This window comes from Monodon monoceros, unplaced genomic scaffold (genome assembly GCF_005190385.1).
Source record: "Monodon monoceros isolate NGI ecotype Baffin Bay Population unplaced genomic scaffold, NGI_Narwhal_1 Super_Scaffold_3, whole genome shotgun sequence".
Classification (NCBI taxonomy): domain Eukaryota; kingdom Metazoa; phylum Chordata; class Mammalia; order Artiodactyla; family Monodontidae; genus Monodon; species Monodon monoceros.
The window spans coordinates 57,496,952-57,518,248 of NW_021703780.1; the positions used below are offsets into that span (position 1 = coordinate 57,496,952).

General features: G+C 49.0%; 2 protein-coding genes across 3 annotated transcripts in view; both read right to left on the reverse strand.

Annotated features, from left to right (window-relative positions):
• Positions 1-114: 114 nt before the first annotated feature.
• ACKR2 (atypical chemokine receptor 2) lies at positions 115-13,107 on the reverse strand. Of its 2 annotated transcripts, none has more exons than XM_029241730.1 (2): positions 12,998-13,107; positions 115-2,764 (listed from the first exon to the last, which is right to left on the reverse strand). In XM_029241730.1, the coding sequence occupies exon 2, from the start codon at positions 2,748-2,750 to the stop codon at positions 1,575-1,577; it is 1,176 nt and encodes a 391-aa protein (XP_029097563.1). In that variant the 5' UTR covers positions 2,751-2,764; positions 12,998-13,107; the 3' UTR covers positions 115-1,574. The 2 variants fall into 2 exon arrangements, with proteins under 2 accessions (XP_029097563.1, XP_029097562.1); XM_029241729.1 differs by lacking the exon at positions 12,998-13,107 and adding an exon at positions 6,763-6,929.
• Positions 13,108-17,963: 4,856 nt separating this feature from the next.
• LOC114907583 overlaps positions 17,964-21,297 on the reverse strand; it is a 31,571-nt gene continuing 28,237 nt past the window's right edge. The window contains exons 5-6 of the mRNA XM_029243301.1: positions 18,917-19,019; positions 17,964-18,721 (exon numbers count right to left, since the gene is read on the reverse strand). Of these exons, the coding sequence (XP_029099134.1) occupies positions 18,632-18,721; positions 18,917-19,019 (193 nt within the window). The 3' untranslated portion in view covers positions 17,964-18,631. The remainder of the gene's footprint in view (positions 18,722-18,916; positions 19,020-21,297) is intronic.

Sequence of the window (21,297 nt, forward strand, 5' to 3'; positions counted from 1 at the left end):
TGGGGGATGCAGATTTTACACCACGCAGAGTCCCTGTTCCCCTGGAGCTTACGTTCACCCAGCCGTATGTCCTCCTGGTCTCCATTCTATCCATCTAAAGGTTTCCCTCTGAGCACTACACAGAGGCTCTGTGCTGGGTTTTGCAGGACAGACATGGCAGGACATGGCACGTGGCTCTGGGAGGTAGGAGAAAGCAGTGATGCTTCAGAAGCTCAGGAAAGAGAGATGGCACTGTAGGCCAGGGGCTCCCTGGTGAAAGGCTTCTCAGTGGACATGTCAGTGGGCAGGAAGGATGCTGACCATGGGAGACATGAAGCACCCAGGCAGGGCATATCCGTCAGGAATCCTTAGATCGCAAGTAACAAAACACCACCACCCCAAACTGGAAAGGAATTTATTGGTTCGTGTCACTGTCAAGTCCAGGCTTGGGATGAGCTTCAGCCGTGCCTTGATTCTAGGGCTCGAGCGCTGCCCCCAGGATCTGCTCACTCACTGCTGTCGCCTCACCTTCTGAAGTTCGAGCCAATGAAGGAGCAGCTCCAGACCTCACATCCCCTTGGCTTCAGTTTCATGCCTCTGTTCTAGCATGCTCTAGTCACGTTACATTTCACAAGCTCTGCCTGGGTCATGTGTCCATCCATAAATGAATCACTGTGCCAGGGAAACATAAGGTCATCACTGATCAAAGACCCATGCTCTACCCAACCTCCACCCTAAGCACAGGGCAGAGTGACCCTGGAGTGGTTTCCCAGAGCAAGTAGGATTCAGTTACATGACAAGGGTGAGGGGATAACTGGCTGGAAAATGATCCCTGTTCCATAAGGGAGCCGGAAAGCACAAAAGCAAAGACTGGAACGTGCAGGAAAGAACAATGGGTGTGGCAACCAGGAAATGAAAAGGGAGGTGAAGGAGTACAAGCGTGAAACGGTGTATGGGATTCTAATTGTGAAAGCTCCAGGCTTAAATTGGACAAACGTTCTGGACTTGATAGTGCAGGGTCTAGGGAGCCCTGAAGCCTCCTGAGAGGGGGTGTGGGAGGCAGAGGGAGGCAGATGCTCCTGGACCACCAGGAACACGTGTTCACTCTGCCTCCCACCCGCAGACTCCCATGTGTGGAGCACCTCCAGCCCCTCCTGACTGCCAGACCCTGGATCCACCTTCAAGGCTGTGATAGCAAACAATCTTGCAGTAATATTCCCCCAGCTGAGCCACAGGGAAGGCGGAAGTCTGGTGGGTGGCAGGCCTCGGGCTACTCTGAGGGGGATGGGAGAGATGGCTGAGAGTGTTGTGGTTACTCTGGTTGCTGGGTGTAGATTGGATGAGAGCACGAGGATAGGAAGCACAGAGGTCAGCTGGGAAACTACGGCAGCCATTCAGGCCAGCGAGTATGGAGTCCTGGAAGGCAGTGGAGAAAGAGGAGGGAGAAGACAGGAGACAGTGAACGCTGCTGATGGCTGAGGACCAAGAACTGACTGGTTTAGCAACATGGTCACTGAGACCTCTGAAGGGAGGACTTTGGTGGATGCACAGCTGAGCTGGGTCCCATCTGCTCTCATGGACTGTGGTGTGGCCACTCAGGCTGAATTTTTCCTTGTGTCCCCCTTGTTGGGGGAGTCCTCAGCCTGCCTCTCCCCGAGGTCATTCATGCCAGTTATATCTTCTTGGCCACTGAGCCTACTACTCTCAGAATAGCTGGACGGTGGGGCCTGGGCAAGGTAAGGAGCCTGGTGTCGTCTGAGCACAGTGGCCAGGAAAGCCTTGAGGTACTGGCGGAAGCGGCGGCTGGAAAACGCATAGAGGACGGGGGTGAAGCAGCAGTGGAGGAAGGCGATGCTCTCTGTCACCTGCAGCGCATAGTCCAGGTGCTGGCTGACCTTGCAGTCCCCAAAGACTTGCAGGTCCAGCAGCGAGTGCAGAAACAAGGTGACGTTGTACGGGAACCACAGCACAAAGAAGGCCACCACCAGGCCTATGGCCATCCTCAGAGCCCGGCTCTGGCCTGGGGGCCTCAGCCTGGCCAGGACGGAGCCAATGCGGGAATAGAAGAAGATCATGGCAAGCAGGGGGAGGAGAAACCCCAGGAGGTTCTGCTGGAAGCGGAGGAAGAGCTTCCAGATGGTCCCATGCCCCCCAAAATCCGCAAAGCAGTCCCACACGCCTGGGGCGTTTTCATGCGTCCTCACAAAGACCATGTCGGGGATGGAGACAGCCAGGGCCACAGCCCACACGACAGCTGCGAGGAGCAGGCTCTTGGCCCGGGTCCTCAGCCGGTGGTGGGGCTGAGCGCAAACAATCTCCAGGTACTTGTCGAGGCTCATGCAGCTAATGAAGAAGATGCCACTGTAGATGTTAATGGTGTAGAGGGTGCTCACCACCTTGCATAAGAAACTCCCAAAGACCCAATGCCAGGCCACAGAGATGCCCCAAAAGGGCAGCGTCACCAGAAACAGGAGGTTGGAGATGGCCAGGTTCAGCAGATAGATCTCGGTCATCCGCCTTCGAGGCACATACCGGAGCAAGACCACTAGGAGAAGGAGGTTCCCGCCCAGGCCCAGCACAAAGATCAGGCCATAGAAGAGTGGCAGAAAGACTCTGCCAAACGACAGCACCTCGTCCTTCCTGCAGAGCATGAAGGCCGCGTCGCCCAGGAAGTACTCATAGTCATAGAAGGAGCTGCTGTTCTCAGAACTGGCCACCTTGGTGCTAGGTGGCAGAGGAGAGGCGGTGGCGGCCATGGCGGGAGGACACATCCAGTGCTGGAGCTCTGTGGGCCAGAGAGCAGTGTGAGCAACAGGAGACAAATCCACCCTCTCTCCAAACCCACTTTAGCCAGTGCTCTGGGGTGTCCAATAGACTCTTCGCATTCACGCCAGTAACCCATAGGCTAGCAAGTACGGGAACAAGGATGAGGAGCCCAAGGCTACCACTTAATAGTTATGTCACCTTGGGTAGCTGACTTAACCTCAGATGTTCTCACAGTACTCACTTCTTTTTTTTTATTTTTATTTTTTGGTACGCAGGCCTCTCACTGTTGCGGCCTCTCCCGTTGCGGAGCACAGGCTCCGGACACGCAGGCTCAGCGGCCATGGCTCACAGGCCCAGCTGCTCCGCGACATGTGGGATCCTCCCGGACCGGGGCACGAACCCGTGTCCCCTGCATCGGCAGGCGGACTCTCAACCACTGCACCACCAGGGAAGCCCAGTACTCACTTCTTTCATGATGGTTTCTCTTCTTTATTTTCCCCCTCATCATTTATGAAGACTGATAATGTCTTTCATGTTTTTCTTTATTATTTAGGGATACCAATTCACTTATTTATTGTGTACATACTCTTCCTCACGTGTGGCTTGAAATTATTCTTCTTTGTGTGGCTTATAATTTTTTCTTTTTAATGAGAGCTTCTCTTCAGTGGGGCTTGCTTTTTCTATAAATACCTAGTGTGCCTACTCTGGCTTTGAACTCTCTTTACTTCTCTCACTTGAGGATTTCCCTTCCTTTGGTTATTTTAAAAATATTTTATTTATACATATTTAGTTTTATGTCAATATCTTCATTTATAAATATTTAATATTTTAAAAATATTTTAGCCACTATTTCTAGGTTTGCAGCAGAAAGGTGTGAACCAGCATGTCGACAGACTCAGAACTAAACGTACTAATCCCTCAGTTTCCCCATCTTTAACATGCTATTAATTATAGTGCCTTTTCATGGGGTTCTTGTGAGGCTTAAATGTTATAATTCAGGCAGAGCATTTCGAGCTCTATGAAGAATGCCCAGAACATAGGAGGCACTCAATAAACATTTGCTTAAATTATTGCTTTGCCCAGAGCTGAGTTCATCATCTTCCAGACCAGCCTCTTCTCCTCTCCCTTGTCTATCTAATTGAAGAGCTCCACCAGCTATTCGGTCACCTAAGAGTGAGACGTGGGAGACATCACAGACCCCTTCCCCCCAACCCTCATCATCACCCTGTGTGTCTCTACCTCTTTACTGCTATCTCCAGGTTCCGTAAAAATACATACATGATAAAAATATTTACATGATACTCTTTTTAAGACAAATGAAACATATATATATATATATATAAAACCACCACCACCTCAGGAAGTATATGAATATATGCTGTGAAGGAGCTCAAAGAGATAAAAGACAGGGGAAAGATAGGCACAAGACTGAAGATGGTGGCTGCCTGGGCAGGAGAAGCCAGAGACATGGGATGGGGCAGGTCACTGTCCATGGTCGAGTTCTCTCTGGGCAGCAGTCTCCCAGGTTTTAATTGTATTATTAAACATAATTTTAAAAAGAGAGCCTCACATGAACCAGTGAGAAACATGTCATGAACCAAGGATTATGCTCAATCCTGTTCTGTGTTCTAAAAGGAGAGAGACTTCATGTTCAGCACATTAGATTGTTCACCAATGGGGAAGAGGGTTTGGGGAGGAGAGAGGAAAGAGATAAAAAGAGAAGTTGTGGCCCAAGCAGGCAATCATGCACAGCCACCAGAATAAGACCTGTTGGCTGGTGATGATAATGGGCCACAAACCCAGAAATACAAATCAACTCCACCTTGTACCTCTGTATTTTAGTTTTTATTCCTTGATTCAGATGAGGTTGAACTGTTAATACACTGAATGTATTATTTTGTATGTATGTCTTCTGTGCATGATTTACTGTTTTAATGGGTGGGATTCTCATTTTATAAGAGGTTTTATATAGTAAGGATTTTAGCTTTTTACATATATATTGCAAACATTTTCTCCAGTCCTTTCCCTCCCAGTAGAAGTTTAGTCTGTTTTTTTTTTCCAGGTAGAATTTTGAAAGAAATGTTGACTCAGGTCCTCAGCTGAGGACCTTCTAGTATCCATGACACCGTGACCCTGTGATGGAAATATGCAATTCTGCTGAGGCAGAACCTCTCTCAGGAGAGCCCTGGAGTCCTCCTACTCCTTGAGCCTCTGCCCCACCCTTGGGCTCCTGTCAACTGGCTTCTGGGCCAGATGTTGGGGAAACACAGATGTCCTAACCCCACCCCAAGACCTCAGCCTGGGCGGCTTTAACTAGGGCTGGGCTCTGCTCCTGACTGGCCTTGAGAACTTGGCCCTGTGCCTTCCTTTCTCCGTCCTTCACACCCCTCCTGTGCATCTGGGCTCTCCTGTCCCTGAGCCCCTCTTTCCTGGGCACCAGTATAGGCACCCACCCCCACTCCCAGCACATGGCTGGTTTGGGAGTCCATGAGCTGCTGGCATTGGGAGGAGGGAGTGCCCTTCTGCACTTGGGCCTGATTAGGGCTTATTAGTCAGGAGTTACCACTAATTAAATACCAGCTCTTCTAGTCTGTTAGCACTGACCTTGATCCTGACCTGGCTTCTGAAAGTCTCTGGCTTTTGCTTTAGCAAACAACCAAGTCTGATAATTGCTTTGATCAAAGCCAGAAGTCAGGGTCAGCAAGCCCCAGGCTGGACCAGGTCACCTTTACAAGGCTCCCTTCACCTGGAACACTCCGTTCTTTTCCCTCTCGGGGCCTCTGGCCTCCTGATCGTTCACCTTGGGAATCTTTCCACATTCTCTGGACCTCTGGGGCCACCAGCCCCTCCCATCACTTTCATCAATAATACCAACAATGATGACAACAGCAACCAACATGTGTCATATGCACATGACAATTGGCCAGGCACTTTCATGTCAACTCTGGTGGTCCTGGAAGGCAAACCAGGAAGAACTGTCAGCCCCACTTAACCCAGGAGCAAAGTAACTTCTCCACAATCATGCAGGAAGTCACTGGCTGAGCGCATCTGAGCCCCAGGTCTTCAGACTCAGAAACAGTGCCCTGTCCCTGGTCTCATCTCATTCTCGGCCTCTGTTCTGCCCTGTCTATAGCAGTTTTCAAAAGGGGCCACCTGAGAGAGGTGTGATTTGAGCTCAGGAGGTCTTGTTTGCCCAGGTTTTGCCCTCATTGGCTGGTCCAGCCTTGGTAGATTCCACCATTAATGCCCCCAAGGCTTTATGGAGCCTCCTTGGGAAACGTAGTCTCCCTACAGGTCAACAGAGTAGCCTCCCCAAAATATCCATATCCTAATCCCTGAAGCCTGTGGATATGTTACCTTACATATCAAAAGGGACTTGACAGAAGTAATTAAGGATCCTGAGCTAGGGAGAGTACCCTGGATTATCCCGGTGGGGCCACTGTACTCACAAGGTCCTTTATAAGGAAGGCAGGAGTATCTGAATCAGAGAAGGAAATGTGACGGTGGAAACAGAGGTCAGAGGGATGTGGTTGCAGGACAATGGATGCAGGCAGCCTCTAAAGGCTAGAAGAGGCAGGGAACTAATCCTCCCCTGAGCCTCCGGAAGGAATGCAGCTGGGCTGACCCATTTTAGACTTTTGATCTCTAGAATTTTAAGATAATAAATTTGTGTTGCCTTAAGCCACTGACTTTGTGTTAATTTGACACAGTGGCAATAGGGTCACTTCCTGTGACCCTTTGTGCCCTCCGCATCTCACACTGAGGGAGTGAGAGTGCATGGTGTCCACCTCCTCCAACTTACAGATGGGGAAACAGAGACTCAAAGAAAGAGAACTACTTGTGCAAAGCACACAGTGAGTCATCTCTGTACGGCTGCACTGAGCCACAAACCCCATGTTTGACTGCCCTTCAGGTCTCTGTTACCCCACCCCTAATAGTCCCTCTAGCCCTGTTCTGTTTTTCCTTTTTTTGTTTTTTCACTTTTCCTTAATACTGGAATTCATTTATTTGGCTTACCCAGAAACACCTTGAGAGGAATGGATTGCAGTGTCAGTTATTCACATCTTCACAGATAGTAAGGCAATCCCGAATGAAGCTCTGGAGTAGAACCTCTGGGGAATCCGGACAACTAGGTAGAGAGGAGGCTGAAGGGAGCAGGGACAGCAAGGGCAAGGTCAGCTGAGCTTCCCGTACAATGAAGCCAAGGGCACAAGGGCAAACTACAGCTTGTCTCTGGGGCAGTAACATCATCCTGAGGCTGCTGGCCTGGGCTGGCTCCAGCTTTAACTTAGCAAGAATCTGGCTGGAGATCAATGTCTTCTCCTGAGGATCCAGGCCTCCCCTCCCCAGGCCTCTCAGAGAAGTCAAAGTTGAGGCAATAAGAGAGAGGATACTGCTATGTCCATCTAGACAGGAAGGTAGCTATGTTAGTTGAGCTCCTTCTCATTTAATCTTCACCATAGTTCTGATAAGCAGTACCATTATGATCCCCATTTTCCAGATAAGGAAACTGAGGCTTGGAGAGGTGAAGCCCAATTGCCCACAGCTTAAGATCAGCAAATGATGGGCCCAGGATTGGATGGCCCTAACAATACAAGGTAGAACTGTAACAGAGAAGAACAAACCTGACTCCACATTGGCTCTGTTGCCTGGGCTTAGCCATGCAGGCTCTGTACCTTTGTCTCATCCAACAGTAAAAGAATGATGCTTACAGCCTGAAATAATAATAACCCTTTCTCAAGACTCTGCCTCCCAAGCTTGACCATTAAAGGTGTAACACTTTTCATTCATATAGAGATAAAAATTTGCAGAACAAAAAATAACGTTTGTCTGTTGAAGGTTTACGGGAACATCTGACCAGTCCCACGTGGTCAGCTGCAGGAACAAAGGATCATCACATCCCCACCGAGGTCTGGCTGGTACCAAGAGGTCTGCAACAACCAGCCACACCCCGCTTCCCTTTTAGTAGAAAAGAAGCCTGAATTCTAATAACTCAGGTAAGATGATTCTTTGGGACATGGGTCCCCCATCTTATCGGCCTGCTGGCTTTCTGAATAAAGTCGCTATTCCTTGCCCAACGCCTCGTCCCCTGTCGTGCAGGGGAGCAGTACAAGCTTGGACTCAGTAACAGAACTGGCCCTTTTCCCCCAGCTCCCCTTTTCAACATGAACCAAACTTGAATTTGAAGGATGAGCCTCTGATAGTGGGACTTCTGGCCTCATCAATGGATGGCAGAGAAGACTCAAAGTCAGCCATATGCTGAGGCTGTCTCGTACCGGCTGGCGAGAGCCAGTAATGCAACATCCGGGAGGCATTCAACAAGCAATCATGGGATTAACCAATTCCACATTCAGTGATAAATCAGCAGCCTGAAATTGATCATGGTGGGAATATTTACACCAAGGCAAATGCTATAAACTGGAGCTTCCCCACCGTTGCTGAGAATCGGCTGTTAAACCTTTAGCAGCATACCTCTGATCAGGATCCCATGGAGCATGACCAAACCTGCCTGTCTTGCTGTCACCCACCACCTTCCCTTTTACACCTTTCACATCAACCCCATAGCGGCCCTCCTCCCCAGCCGAGAGGCCTTGCGGACAGGGTCACGTGTAGGTCCCCTCCCAGTTGACCACAGCACCCCCATGCTGAGTGCGCTACCCACAATGCAGCTGAGACCAGTGAATACACAAGATCAAACAGGACCCTAAGAGGCCACACCGGCTTCTGTAACATAGAACAAAGAATAACACTTGAGATCACTTTCAGTGGACGATAATTTTGCTGGCTTCCTTGGAAAAAGATTTATATCCTTTAAAATGCAATCTCAATCCTCCCCTCCCAGGAGGCTACCTGGGCCACTGGCCTGGTGAACCCCCTGCCCCAGCCCCCCAAGCACTCACAGAAGGTCACTCCTGGGCTTCCCTGGCGGCGCAGTGGTTGAGAGTCCGCCTGCCGATGCAGGGGACACGGGTTCATGCCCCGGTCCGGGAAGATCCCACATGCCGTGGAGCGGCTGGGCCTGTGAGTTGTGGCCGCTGGGCCTGCACGTCCGGAGCCTGTGCTCCGCAACGGGAGAGGCCACAACAGTGAGAGGCCCGCGTGCCGCAAGAAAAAAAAAAAAAAAGGTCACTCCTCAGCCTCAAATCCACCTCCCAGAAACAGAGTCACCTTTTGAGGATCACTTGCCTCCTCTGCTAGACTGGGGATTCCCAGGCGTTGGAACTCCCCGGCACAGGGCTGACATCTGAGAGGCACTCAACAAATGACCATGCAATTAATCAGCACAATCACCCTCTCCCTCCCTTCTTCTCTCGCCTCCTTTTTCCCTGGCCTGATTTTCTCCCTCCCACACTGGTGCCCTGCACACAGCTGAGCCAAGACCCTCCTTCTGTGAGTTATTTCCTCAGCTTGGGCAAGCTCTGCCTCAGCAGTCTTGGGAGCCCGTGACCATGGAGTGTGACCGGCCCAGAGCCCCCACTGTTTCCACTTGAGCCAAGTTCAAGGCCACTTCCAGCTGGCGCAAGCCTCCCTGTGGCCACCCCCTGCTCCCTCCCTCAGAAGGCTCCCCTGACTGCTTTGGGAGGACTAGGGTGGAGACAGAGTCCCAAGGCCTGGACTCCAACCTGGCTCAGCTAGTGATGGGCCCCCCTCTCTGCCTATAATTCTAGCATTCCCATCCTGTATTCCTGGCCCAGCTGTGGCTGGAAAAGTTGAGGCAGGAGTTGTGAAGTGATTGACACTCCGACCACAGTGTCGGGCTGTGGAAAGTGCTCTGTTGGGGCACAGGTGGGGGACCTGGTAACAGCATTGGGATCTCTGTTTTCTTCCTACTGGGTTTGGGAAAACACAAGATATTAAACTCTACTGTATGTATAACAATAACAACAACAATACCCACCACTTACATAGCACTTCCTATGGGCCAGGCTCTGTTCGCAGAACCTTACATGCATTAATTCATTTCATCTTTGCAATAACACTCTGAGGTGGATAGTTATTACCTCTATTTTACCTGTGAGGAAACTGAGTCATAGAGGGGCTAGGGAACTTGCCCAAGGGCACATAGCTAGTAAGTAGCAGAGCTGGAATTTGAACCTAGGCCCAGAGTCTAGGCTAGCTCATTAAAAGATAGGGGTGAAGGTTGGGGACTAGAGATGGAGAGTGACAGGAGACCAGGCTGCCATTGCTCAGGATGCTTGAATGGAAGGCTGGTTGTGGGACTGATGGTAAGTGAATAGAAAACAGGAAAAGGAACGGGGAGCCACACAAGGACAGGAGGAAAGAGGTCCAGGGCCATGGGAATGGCATGCAGGGAGAGAATTCAGGAATGACCAACTCAGGGGGCAGAGATGGGTCTCTGCTCCACTGCTCAATTTGGGATGCTCTTGGGCTTAAACCTTCATGCAGCCCCAAGACAAAGTCAGGGCTTCCATCCTAAACCCTTGAATTCCACGAGGCTGTTTTCTCATCATAAAATAAATAATACTACAGCAAAGGATTTCGTGGGATTAAATGTGGTGCAGTTATTATAATGGCTAACACCATGGAGCCCTGACAGTGTGCTGGGTGCAGGGACAAGGAGCTTCACATATATTATTTAATCCTCATATTTACCTTATAGAAATTAAACATATCATTAGTCCCATTTTCTAGCTGAGAACACTGAGGCACACAGATTAGGGAACTGGCCCAAGAGCAAGTGAGTAGTAGACCAGGAACTAAAACCCAGAGTCCATTTCCTTTTTTCCACCATGCAGCATGGCTTAGTTCCCTGACCAGGAGTTAAAACCATGCCCTCAGCAGTGAAAGCAGTCTTAACCACTGGACCGCCAGAGAATTCCCCCGAGTCCATGCTCTTAAACACTAAATTACATTGCCTCTCAAAGAAAATAACAAGTGAGTTGTGGTCCCTCCCCCCGCCGCTCCCCCACTTGCCCGCCAAGCTTTATATGTGTTAAGGTACTTACTGCTCTCACAATGACCTTTTGAGACAAGCACTATTGTTATTCCCATTTTACAAGTGAGGAACTGAGGCTCAGAGAGGGGGAGTAACATGCCCAAGGACACACAGCAAGTGTACTGCAGGATTAGAAATCAAGTCCCACCAGTCGGCTCTAGATCTGGAGCCTTGAACCACACACTGTGAGCTGCTGTGAGCCTTCGCAGACTCACAGGACCGACAGCTTCCTCCTGCACCGTCCCCCTTGGGAAGCATGGCATTTGGATTCCTTGTGATGATAAAACACAATGCAAACAATACAAACCAGTCCTGACATTAACATGAGGCTCTTTTATACCCTGGTCCTTGCAAGTCTTCCTGGCTTCCCTGTGAGGAGAGGAGCAGGTGTCCCCTCCCCGGTTTCACAGGAAGCTCAGGGCCTCACCACAAACCAGGCAGAGCTGACCCTAGAGCCCTGATCACTGAGTCCTGGACCACTGCACACACTCTCCCTTTTTACTTTTTTTTTTTTGCGGTACGCGGGCCTCCCACTGCTGTGGCCTCTCCCGTTGCAGAGCAACAGGCTCCGGACGCACAGGCTCAGCGGCCACGGCTCACGGGCCCAGCCACTCCGAGGCATGTGGGATCTTCCCGGACCAGGGCACGAACCCGTGTCCCCTGCATCAGCAGGCGGACTCTCAACCACTGCGCCACCAGGGAAGCCCCCTTTTTACTTTTTTAACATGTATTTTTCCTGATTACAAAAGTAATATATGCTCAATGTAAAATGTGAAAATACAAGAAAAAAAATAGAAAAGAGGCTAAAAATCTCCCCATAAACTTACCTCCCTCCAAAATAACCCTTGGGAACATATTGGTGTATCTTGCCTTTTTCATGCCCAGAGCCCCCATCTCCTGCACTAACCTTCCCTAGGTTTGTGGAGTCACAGAGCCTGGCTGGAAGAAAGTGGCCTTGTCCGGTCCCCACCAGGCAGGGGGCCCCTTGCAGCCTCCTGATAGACATGCTGCCTCCTACTCCCTGGGATCCGTAAGGCCCACCCACTCCCCACTCCCCGGGACCCCACACTACTCTATGTTTCCTGGCTCTTACCAGGAAACAGAGATGCTTGTGGCATTGATGAAATCATAAGAGCAACCCCTCCTCCCAAAGTTTGTTTCAATTAATAAAAACTAAGCAATTTTAGAGCCCGACTCTTCAAGGAGCTGCTGCTGAAGATTTTCACATCTTTCCTGAATTATTTTTGCCTTTTTTGGGGCCTCTCTCGTTGTTGCCCAAAATTTCGCTACTCGAGCTCCTCGCATTTGCATTTCAGCATTATGCTGGGGTCAAAATGAAATACCCGCTCCACCGCCACCACCCCCAGGGAGGGCGGTACACTCAGCATGGTGCAGCATGGAAGAATAGACTATAGATTGGTCCAGTTCTTAATGGCTGAGTAACCCTGGGCAAATTACTTAACCTCTCTGAGTCTTAGTTTTCTCACCTATAAAATGCTTCCTGGGCTTCCCTGGTGGCGCAGTGGTTGAGGGTCTGCCTGCCGATGCAGGGGACACGGGTTCATGCCCCGGTCCGGGAAGATCCCACATGCCGCGGAGCGGCTGGGCCTGTGAGCCGTGGCCGCTGAGCCTGCACGTCCGGAGGCTGTGCTCCGCAATGGGAGAGGCCACAACAGAAAGAGGCCCGCGTACCGCAAAAAAAAAAAAATGCTTCCTGGTGGCATTTTTATAATAATTAAATAAGTGCCTAGCACATAACTATTGGTTCCCCTCCAGACCCTAAAATGACACTTGGCTCAAGCTGGGATGAATAAGAGGGGATCCTGGGACTGTTTGGGGCAGATGGAGGGACTGAGAACTTGGCAGGAGTTGGGGGTAAAAAGAGAGGATGGGGGGTGCATAAAGAGAGAGTGTGGACGTGTGCTGGGAACCTCAGCCCTGGGAGGGGGACCCTTAAAGGCCATCTCATCTGTCCCCATCACAGTACAGCCCAGAGAGGAAAGGGAATGCCTGAGGTCACCCAGCCATGTCGGTAGCAACTCTCAGGGATTTCCAGAAACCACGAAGCAGATTCTCAGAGCCGGAATCAAGGGGGCAAGGGGCCAGCAGACCACCTTACTCCCCAGCTGCTGGGGCAACTGCTCCAACAGTTTCCCTAGAGACAGAGCTCCACACTCACCCCGCTTAGCACCTGCTTCTCCCCACACAGTCCACACTCTCCGGGCCACTAGATCCAGTCTCAACCTGTGGCCCCTGTGTAGGGCCCACCCCATTCCGAGAGTTTCAGAAACCTACCGGAGCCAGCCCCACTTGCCTAGGGATGCCCACCTCGCACCCAGGAGGAGAGCAGTAGCGCCTGGGTCCTTCTTCCTCAGTGAAGTGCAGAGGGAGTGATCCTTCATAAGCTCTTCCCCTCCCTGGACAGCTTCCTGCACACATCCTGCCTTCCGGCTGGAACAAAGTACCTCTTTGCGCCTGCCCCAGACCCACCTCGGCTGCACAGCCACAAGCTGTTTCCCTCACTGAAAATGAGTCAAGCTCAAATGACTGCCCCCATGAAAGAACATCTCCCCCAAAGAGATGTTCTAATTACTTTGGAAAACATGTGTCCCCAACCACACTTCTCTGGAACGATTCCCCTGCAGCTGGGCCAAGAACATGAACTGTCTCAGTCCAGACTTCCAGGCTTTCGCTTACCCTGTCCCCTATCTAGGTGGCCTTCCCAGCCTCCAGCTTCATTGGTCCTGGATACCTCCCCAGCAGGAGGTATCTACCCACTCCCTCATTCACCCCCAACCCTCCTTCTCTGACCGTAACTCCCTCCAAGCAGTGCTGTGTCTGTTCCACCCACAGTGTCAGGGATATTCTCATCTCCTAGGCTTTCTAGACCATATTCCCTCTTTCCCTTTCCCTACTCCCCCTGCCACTCCCATCATGGCATGAATCTCCGCATAGCTAGCTGTCTGTTCACTTGTCTGCTCCGCTACTGGGTCACGAGCTCCCAGGGCAAGGACCATATCTGACCCACCAGCCTGAGTCCAGGGCCAGGCAAGAGCAGATTGAATGAACGAATATGTGTGTGTGACACACTGCCTGCCATATGCTTGGCAGTATGAGGGTACCTCTCCACCAGGATGGCACCTGTGGTCCAGGGTCAATGTCTCAGCCACCTTCACCTCCAGCCCCACTGCCAGCCTGACACACAGTAGTTGCTTGGTGAATGCTCGTTGCCCCTACCTGAATTGAGCAGTAATAGAATGTCAGGTGGTTACAGGCACTGGCAATTGGGTTACACAGAGCTGGGCTTGAATCTGGCTATGTACCTGCTGTGTGACCTAGAGATGGTGGCTTCACCTCTCTGAGCCGTGGTTTTCAGATCTTTTGGGGGTGTGGGGATGGTGCCTCCCTCAGACAGGCATGAGAACTGAAGGTCCCCAGAGAGGTGGACAAAGGCAGACATTTGCCTTTCTCTGGCATCGACAGGCCACAGGAGGCCAAGCCTGTGATGGGTTCTCACTCCCACAGAGGGAAGCAGGGGACCTTCCTAGTGGGTGGGTCTCCAAGTCTCTCCAGGCCAAATGCTAGTTACCAATAGGGAGAATAAGGCAAAGAGTCCTGCTTCCATCTTGGGGAACAACTAAGTTCTAGAACCTGGGCTCCTTCCTCACCCCCTTTTTAAAATTTTTTAATTTAAAAATAATTTTTAGACTTGCAAAAATTGTGCACAGAATTCCCGTTAACATCTTACAGAACCACAATACAATGATCTGAACCATGACACAACACAATTAACTAATCTGCAGACCTTATTCGAATGTCACCAATTGTCCCACTAATGTCCCTTCTCTGGTCCAGGATCTGAAGCAGAACCCCACCCTGCATTTTGTTGTTGTGTCTCCTTGGTCTCTCCATTCTGAGACAGTTCCTTAGTCTTGCTTTATCTTTCATGACCTGACAGTTCTGAAAAGAACTGTAGAATGTCCCTAAATTTTGGTCTGATGCTTCTTCATGATTAGATTGAGGCTATGCATTTTGGGCAGGAACACCAGAGAAGTGGTGTGTCCCTCTCAGCGCATGATACCAGATGTACCTGATTTTAATATGGCTCATTACTGGCAATGTTAACTTTGATCACTTGGTAAGGTAGTGTCTGCCAGGTTTTTCCACCATGAAATTACTATTTATTCCTTTGTAATAAGCATCTTGTGGGGAGGTACTTTGAAACTATGCAAATATCCTGCTTCTTATCATACTTTTACCACTAATTTTAGCATCTACCAATGATGCTTTCTGACAACGATTATTACTGTGGTGTTTGCCAAATGGTCACTTTCTATTTCCATCATTCTTTCTATATATATATATATATTTTTTTTTTTTTTTTTTGCGGTACGCAGGCCTCTCACTGCTGTGGCCTCTCCCATTGCAGAGCAACAGGCTCCGGACGCACAGGCTCAGCGGCCATGGCTCACGGGCCCAGCCACTCCGAGGCATGTGGGATCTTCCCGGACCGGGGCACAAACCCGCGTCCCCTGCATCGGCAGGCGGACTCTCAACCACTGCGCCACCAGGGAAGCCCCTTTCTATATTTTTTAATTGGAATTTTACTGTAAGAAAGTTAGCCTTTCTTCCTATTTATTTATTTATATCAGTATAGACTCATGAGTATTAATTTTATTTCATTATTATCATTATTTCTTTTGCTGTTCAAATTGTCTCATCCTCTTTTGAAATATCTCAAACCATCTGCTTCCTGCTGACTTGATTTCCCAGCCACAGCGCATCAAACACTCCCTGGTGGGCAGGGCAGGTTATGCGGGCAGCTCAGAGTCTTTGCATGAGTGGTCATGTTTCCCTGGAACCCACTGAGGCATCTTTCCAGCAAGAGCTGGGCCTTTTCCTGGAACAGGCATGTTCTAGTCAGGGGAAGTCAGTCATGGCTCCAGTGCCAGGGAGTTCCAGGAAGGGCTGGCCAGGTAGGCCCAGGTCTTTCCATTCCTCTCCAGTCTGTCATCCTGCTCTCCACCCCAATCCTGACCCGGCCCACAGCTGCACCGGCCAACCTCATGCCCTGAGCTTTCTGTTCTTGACTTCCCCTTCTCTGCTCTGCTGCAGTGACAGTTGCTGAGAAGCCCAGGTGGCAGACAGTTGGGCAACACTTACTCAAATTCATACAGAGGAACTGCTCTCCACCCAAGAAAGAGCTACCAGCTGTCTTCCACTGGCTCCAAGGGCAGCCAAAACAGTGACTGCAGTGCACTGCAGCAAGAGAAACTAGTCAGGGGGCAGCAGGACCTTCCCATGTGGGCTGCAGGGAGAGGGCTCTGAACTCATCTTCTCTGCTCTCTTTAACATGTGCAAAGATTATCTTCCCTGGGAAGGGAGCAGACGCAGCCTCTGAAGCCACTCAGCCAGGATACACAGGCCTCTCCCACAGGACACAATGCCCTTAAACTATAGAGTAGTGACCTTAAAATCTTTACTATTCTGGCATACTCCTAACTCACAGGGCACATTTACTAATTACAGTGAAAAGTGGCATCACGTTTTCAAAACACCTGCTTCTCTCTTCAGTCAAGGTCTGACTGTGAATCTGTCAAGCTTTTGCCTGTAGTCTGTCCTCCATGAGCCAGCTCCAGGCCTGTCTCCCCACAGAAGCCTCCCCAAGTCTCTCCAGGCCTCCCTGATGCCCTGCTCTGAGCTTCCCGAGTCTGTAGGGGAATTATTATTCAGGGGCAAATCTGTCTCTCCATCATTCTGCAAATTCTCCAAGGTCAAGGGCCTTGTTCCTCTGCACACAGAGTATCCAGTGCTACCCACACAGAACAGGAGCTTGAGAGGCGGCCAGCTGATTTGCTGATGGAGCCCAGCCAGCACTTGACAAAGTGGCTTTTAGATGAAAGAGCCCCGGGTTGGCCCTGCCTCAGCCTCTGTCTCACTTGCTGTCTCTTTCTTTCTATTTCTCTGTATTCCTTGAGCAAAGTTCACCCGATTCTGGGCTGAGCCCACAAGAGGGTCAGTCTGGTCCATCTCCAGGGTCTTAAAGTTGGAATTCCTAAATCACAAACTTGCCCCACAGTTTAGAAGCTCTGTTAGCACCTGTGTCTAGTCACTTTGATTAGACGTTGTGTCAAAATCTCAGACCAGTTTCTTCCTATTATTCTCCATTGACAGCACAGCAGGAAGGAAATGTTCATCTCACCTCTTCCATTACCTCTTTCGGCGCCGCCCCCGCCAGCTGGCCCCCTCCAGCCACCCCAGACTTGTTGTCTCCCCTTTTGTACATCTGCCCAGGGTCTTGAGCTCAGGGCCTTGGGAGGGGGCTGATTTCAGCTAAGGTGGGAGGCGGTATGTAATCTTTCCGCCACTTACCGGTCCCTTGCTGTGGTAAAAACATATCTGTTTGAAATCAACATATTTATTCATTTATCAAAATACCTTCAACCATATATTACATGAGCTAATGTAGTGGTTCTCCAGATACCTTCTCTGTGGGTTAGGCCAAGCTGAGGTTATCACACCCATTTTGTAGACAGGATTGCCAAGGGTCAGAGAGGGAAAGTCACTTGCCCAGAAACCCACAGTTGATAGTAGCCCCTGGACTTTCTGATTCCCATGCCAGTGCTCTCTTGCCCATAACATATGTGAATATTCTGTTCAATTCTTTGCTCCTTCCTTCTCCCTTCCCTCCAACTCAGATCTAGTTAGCTATTCTAGGACAGAAATTATTTCTTACTCATCTGAGAATCCCTCACGGAAAAGCCCAGCCAGGGCTTGACATGCAGCAGACATGCAATACAAGTGTACTGGGTGAACGTATGCTTCAACACTGAAAACTCCGCAGAATTACTTACTTTTACCTAAGACTGCTCCCAGTGCTGCTTGGACACAAAGACTCTACTCCCTGGGGCTTCTCTGGAGAGCAGTTGTAGAGGGTTGGACCCGATGACGTCCATACTCCAACAGCTGGCACACTCTGTTGCTGGCTCTGGGACTTTGCCCATGAGGACATGACTGAAGCCAGGATGCCTGGCCAGCCCGAGGTCAGGGACGGCAAACAGCAGCAGCTTGCACGTACCTTCAGGCTCCAAGCAAAGACAACATCGTGTAGGGCTTGGAAACCGGTGCTCACAACAGAGCCTGGAAGTAGGTGGGAGGCATAGACGAGCTGAGCAGCCAGCTTTCTGTGGCCAATTTCGTTTCTGTGGAATTATTTTCTTTTAAACACTTTTAAGGTCTTGGAAACTGAGGAAGCTGACTGTTAATCAACAGTTGAGAACTGCAAGGCTTGCCGACCACTCCTTCACCTTTTCACCCCATCTGCCCATCCAGGAGGCCCTCCCCACATGTGTGTCCCAGGCCCAGGCAGCCTGACTCCTGCATTCCCACTCACGGCCCCCAGCCTGTTGGCTGATTGCACCTTCCTTCCAAATCTAGATGTTTTCTCCTCACCACATATGTTTTATAGTTTTATTAAGTATTTTTATAATGGCAATTTTCAAACATACACTTCGAGAAAGTGCCAGAATAGTATAAAATAATTCCCATGTATCCATCATCCAGTTTCAACGATTATCAACTAGTGCTCAATCTTTTTACTTACACTCCCATCCACTTACCCCTTCCTGTGTTATTTTGAAGCAAATACCAGACATCATATCATGTAAGCTGTAAATATTTCAGTATGTGTCCTTAAAAGATAAGGGCTTTGACCACTGTCACACCTTAAAAAGTTAACACTAATTCCTTAATATCAAATATCCAGTCACTGGTCTCACAAATTTTTCCCATCACCGTTTGTTTCTTTGATTCAGGATCCAAATAAGGTCCACGCACCGTTAGTGGTTGATATATATATTTTAAGTACTTTTAGATCTGTAGGTTCCCTCTCCACCTCTATCGTTTTGCTTTTCCTTGCAACTTGGTTGTTCATCCTGTACGTAAAGTTCCCAGCATCTGGACTGTGCTGGTTGCATCCTCATGGTGCTGTTTAACACGTTTCTCTGCTCTCTGTATTTCCTGTGAATTGGAAGCGGGAGGTTTGATCAGATTCAGGTTTGCAACTTCACAGGTGGTTCTGTTCTTCCCTCAGGAGGCACGCACTGTGTGGTCCTCTGCCCTTCTTGCGAGGTGAGTGGCACTAATGCTCAGTGCCCAGCCCCATTCATTCTTTAGCACTTGTGTAATGGTGCTGGCGCACCTTCGACGACTTACAGTCTCCTCCGGCACTCCTGCGCACCCCTGACCTTGCTCAAGCATCTTCCTCCTGAATGGTTTCTTAGCTCCTGGCATTCCTTGGCCCTTGGCCACCAGACTCCTGTCAAGGACACACAGTATCACACAGAGCTGGGCATAATAAGCAGGGGACAGCACAAATTCCACCTGAAACATCCCAGGTAGGGGGACGTTCTTGGGGGACGGGAGGCCGAGCTATCATCACAATGTGAACCCTGACTCCTCCAACTAAAATAAGAAAATTCTCAGAGGGCGGACAGCAGAAGCAAGAAGAACCACAATCCTGCAGCCTGTGGAACAAAAACCACATTCACAGAAAGACAGATAAGATGAAAAGGCAGAGGGCTACATACCAGATGAAGGAACAAGATAAAACTCCAGAAAAACAACTAAATGAAATGGGGACAGGCAACCTTCCAGAAAAAGAACTCAGAATGATAGCGAAGATGATCCAGGACTTTGGAAAATGAATGGAGGCAAAGACTGAGAAGATGCAAGAAAGGTTTAACAAAGACCTAGAAGAATTAAAGAACAAACAAACAGAGATGAACAATACAATAACTGAAATGAAAACTACACTAGAAGGGATCAATAGCAGAATAGCTGAGGCAGAAGAACGGATAAGTGACCTGGAAGACAGAATGGTGGAATTCACTGCTGCAGACCAGAATAAAGAAAAAAGAATGAAAAGAAATGAAGACAGCCTAAGAGACCTCTGGGACAATATTAAATGCAACAACATTCGCATTATAGGGGTCCCAGAAGGAGAAGAGAGAGAGAAAGGACCAGAGAAAATATCTGAAGAGATTAGAGTCGAAAACTTCCCTAACACGGGAAGGAAGTAGCCACCCAAGTCCAGGAAGCGCAGAGAGTCCCATACGGGATAAACCCAAGGAGAAACACGCCAAGAAACATAATAATCAAATTGGCAAAAATTAAAGACAAAGAAAAATGATTGAAAGCTGCAAGGGAAAAATGACAAATAACATACAAGGGAACTCCCATAAGGTAAACAGCTGATTTCTCAGCAGAAACTCTACAAGCCAGAAGGGAGTGGCATGATATACTTAAAGTGATGCAAGGGAAGAACCTACAACCAAGATTACTCTACCTGGCAAGGATTTCATTCAGATTTGATGGAGAAAACAAAAGCTTTACAGACAAGCAAAAGCTAAGAGAATTCAGCACCACCAAAACAGCTCTACAACAAATGCTAAAGGAACTTCTCTAAGTGGGAAACACAAGAGAAGAAAAGAACCTACAAAAACAAACCCAAAACAATTAAGAAAATGGTCATAGGAACATACATATCGATAATTACCTTAAACGTGAAAGGGTTAAATGCTCCAACCAAAAGACACAGGCTTGCTGAATGGGTACAAAAACAAGACCCATATATATGCTGTCTACAAGAGACCCACTTCAGACCTAGGGACACATACAGACTGAAAGTGAGGGGACGGAAAAAGATATTCCATACAAATGGAAATCAAAAGAAAGCTGGAGTAGCAACACTCATATCAGATTAAATAGACTTTAAAATAAAGAACGTTACAAGAGACAAGGAAGGACACTACATAATGATCAAGGGATCAATCTAAGAAGAAGATATAACAATTATAAATATATATGCACCCAACATAGGAGCACCTCAATACATAAGACAACTGCTAACAGCTATAAAAGAGGAAATCGACAGTAACACAATAATAGTGGGGGACTTCAACACCTCACTTACACCAATGGACAGATCATCCAAACAGAAAATTAATAAGGAAACACAAGCTTTAAATGGCACAATAGACCAGATAGATTTAATTGATATTTATAGGATATTCCATCCAAAAACAGTAGATTACACTTTCTTCTCAAGTGCGCACAGAACATTTTCCAGGATAGATCACATCTTGGGTCACAAATCAAGCCTCAGTAAATTTAAGAAAATTGAAATCACATCAAGCATGTTTTCTGACCACAACGCTATGAGATCAGAAATCAATTACAGGGGAAAAAAACGTAAAAAACACAAACACATGGAGGCTAAACAATACGTTACTAAATAACCAAGAAGATACTGAAGAAATCAAAGAGGAAATCAAAAAATACCTAGAGACAAATAACAATGAAAACACGATGATCCAAAACCTATGGGATGGGGCTTCCCTGGTGGCACAGCGGTTGAGAGTCCACCTGCCGATGCAGGGGACACGGGTTCATGCCCTGGTCCAGGAAGATCCCACATGCTGCGGAGCAGCTGGGCCTGTGAGCCATGGCCGCTGAGCCTGCGCGTCCGGAGCCTGTGCTCCACAACGGGAGAGGCCACAACAGTGAGAGGCCCGTGTACCGAAAAAAAAAAACCA

Excerpts from the sequence above, each read along its gene's own strand:
- ACKR2 (XM_029241730.1), bottom strand. The coding sequence starts at position 2,750 with ATGTGTCCTCCCGCCATGGCCGCCACCGCCTCTCCTCTGCCACCTAGC.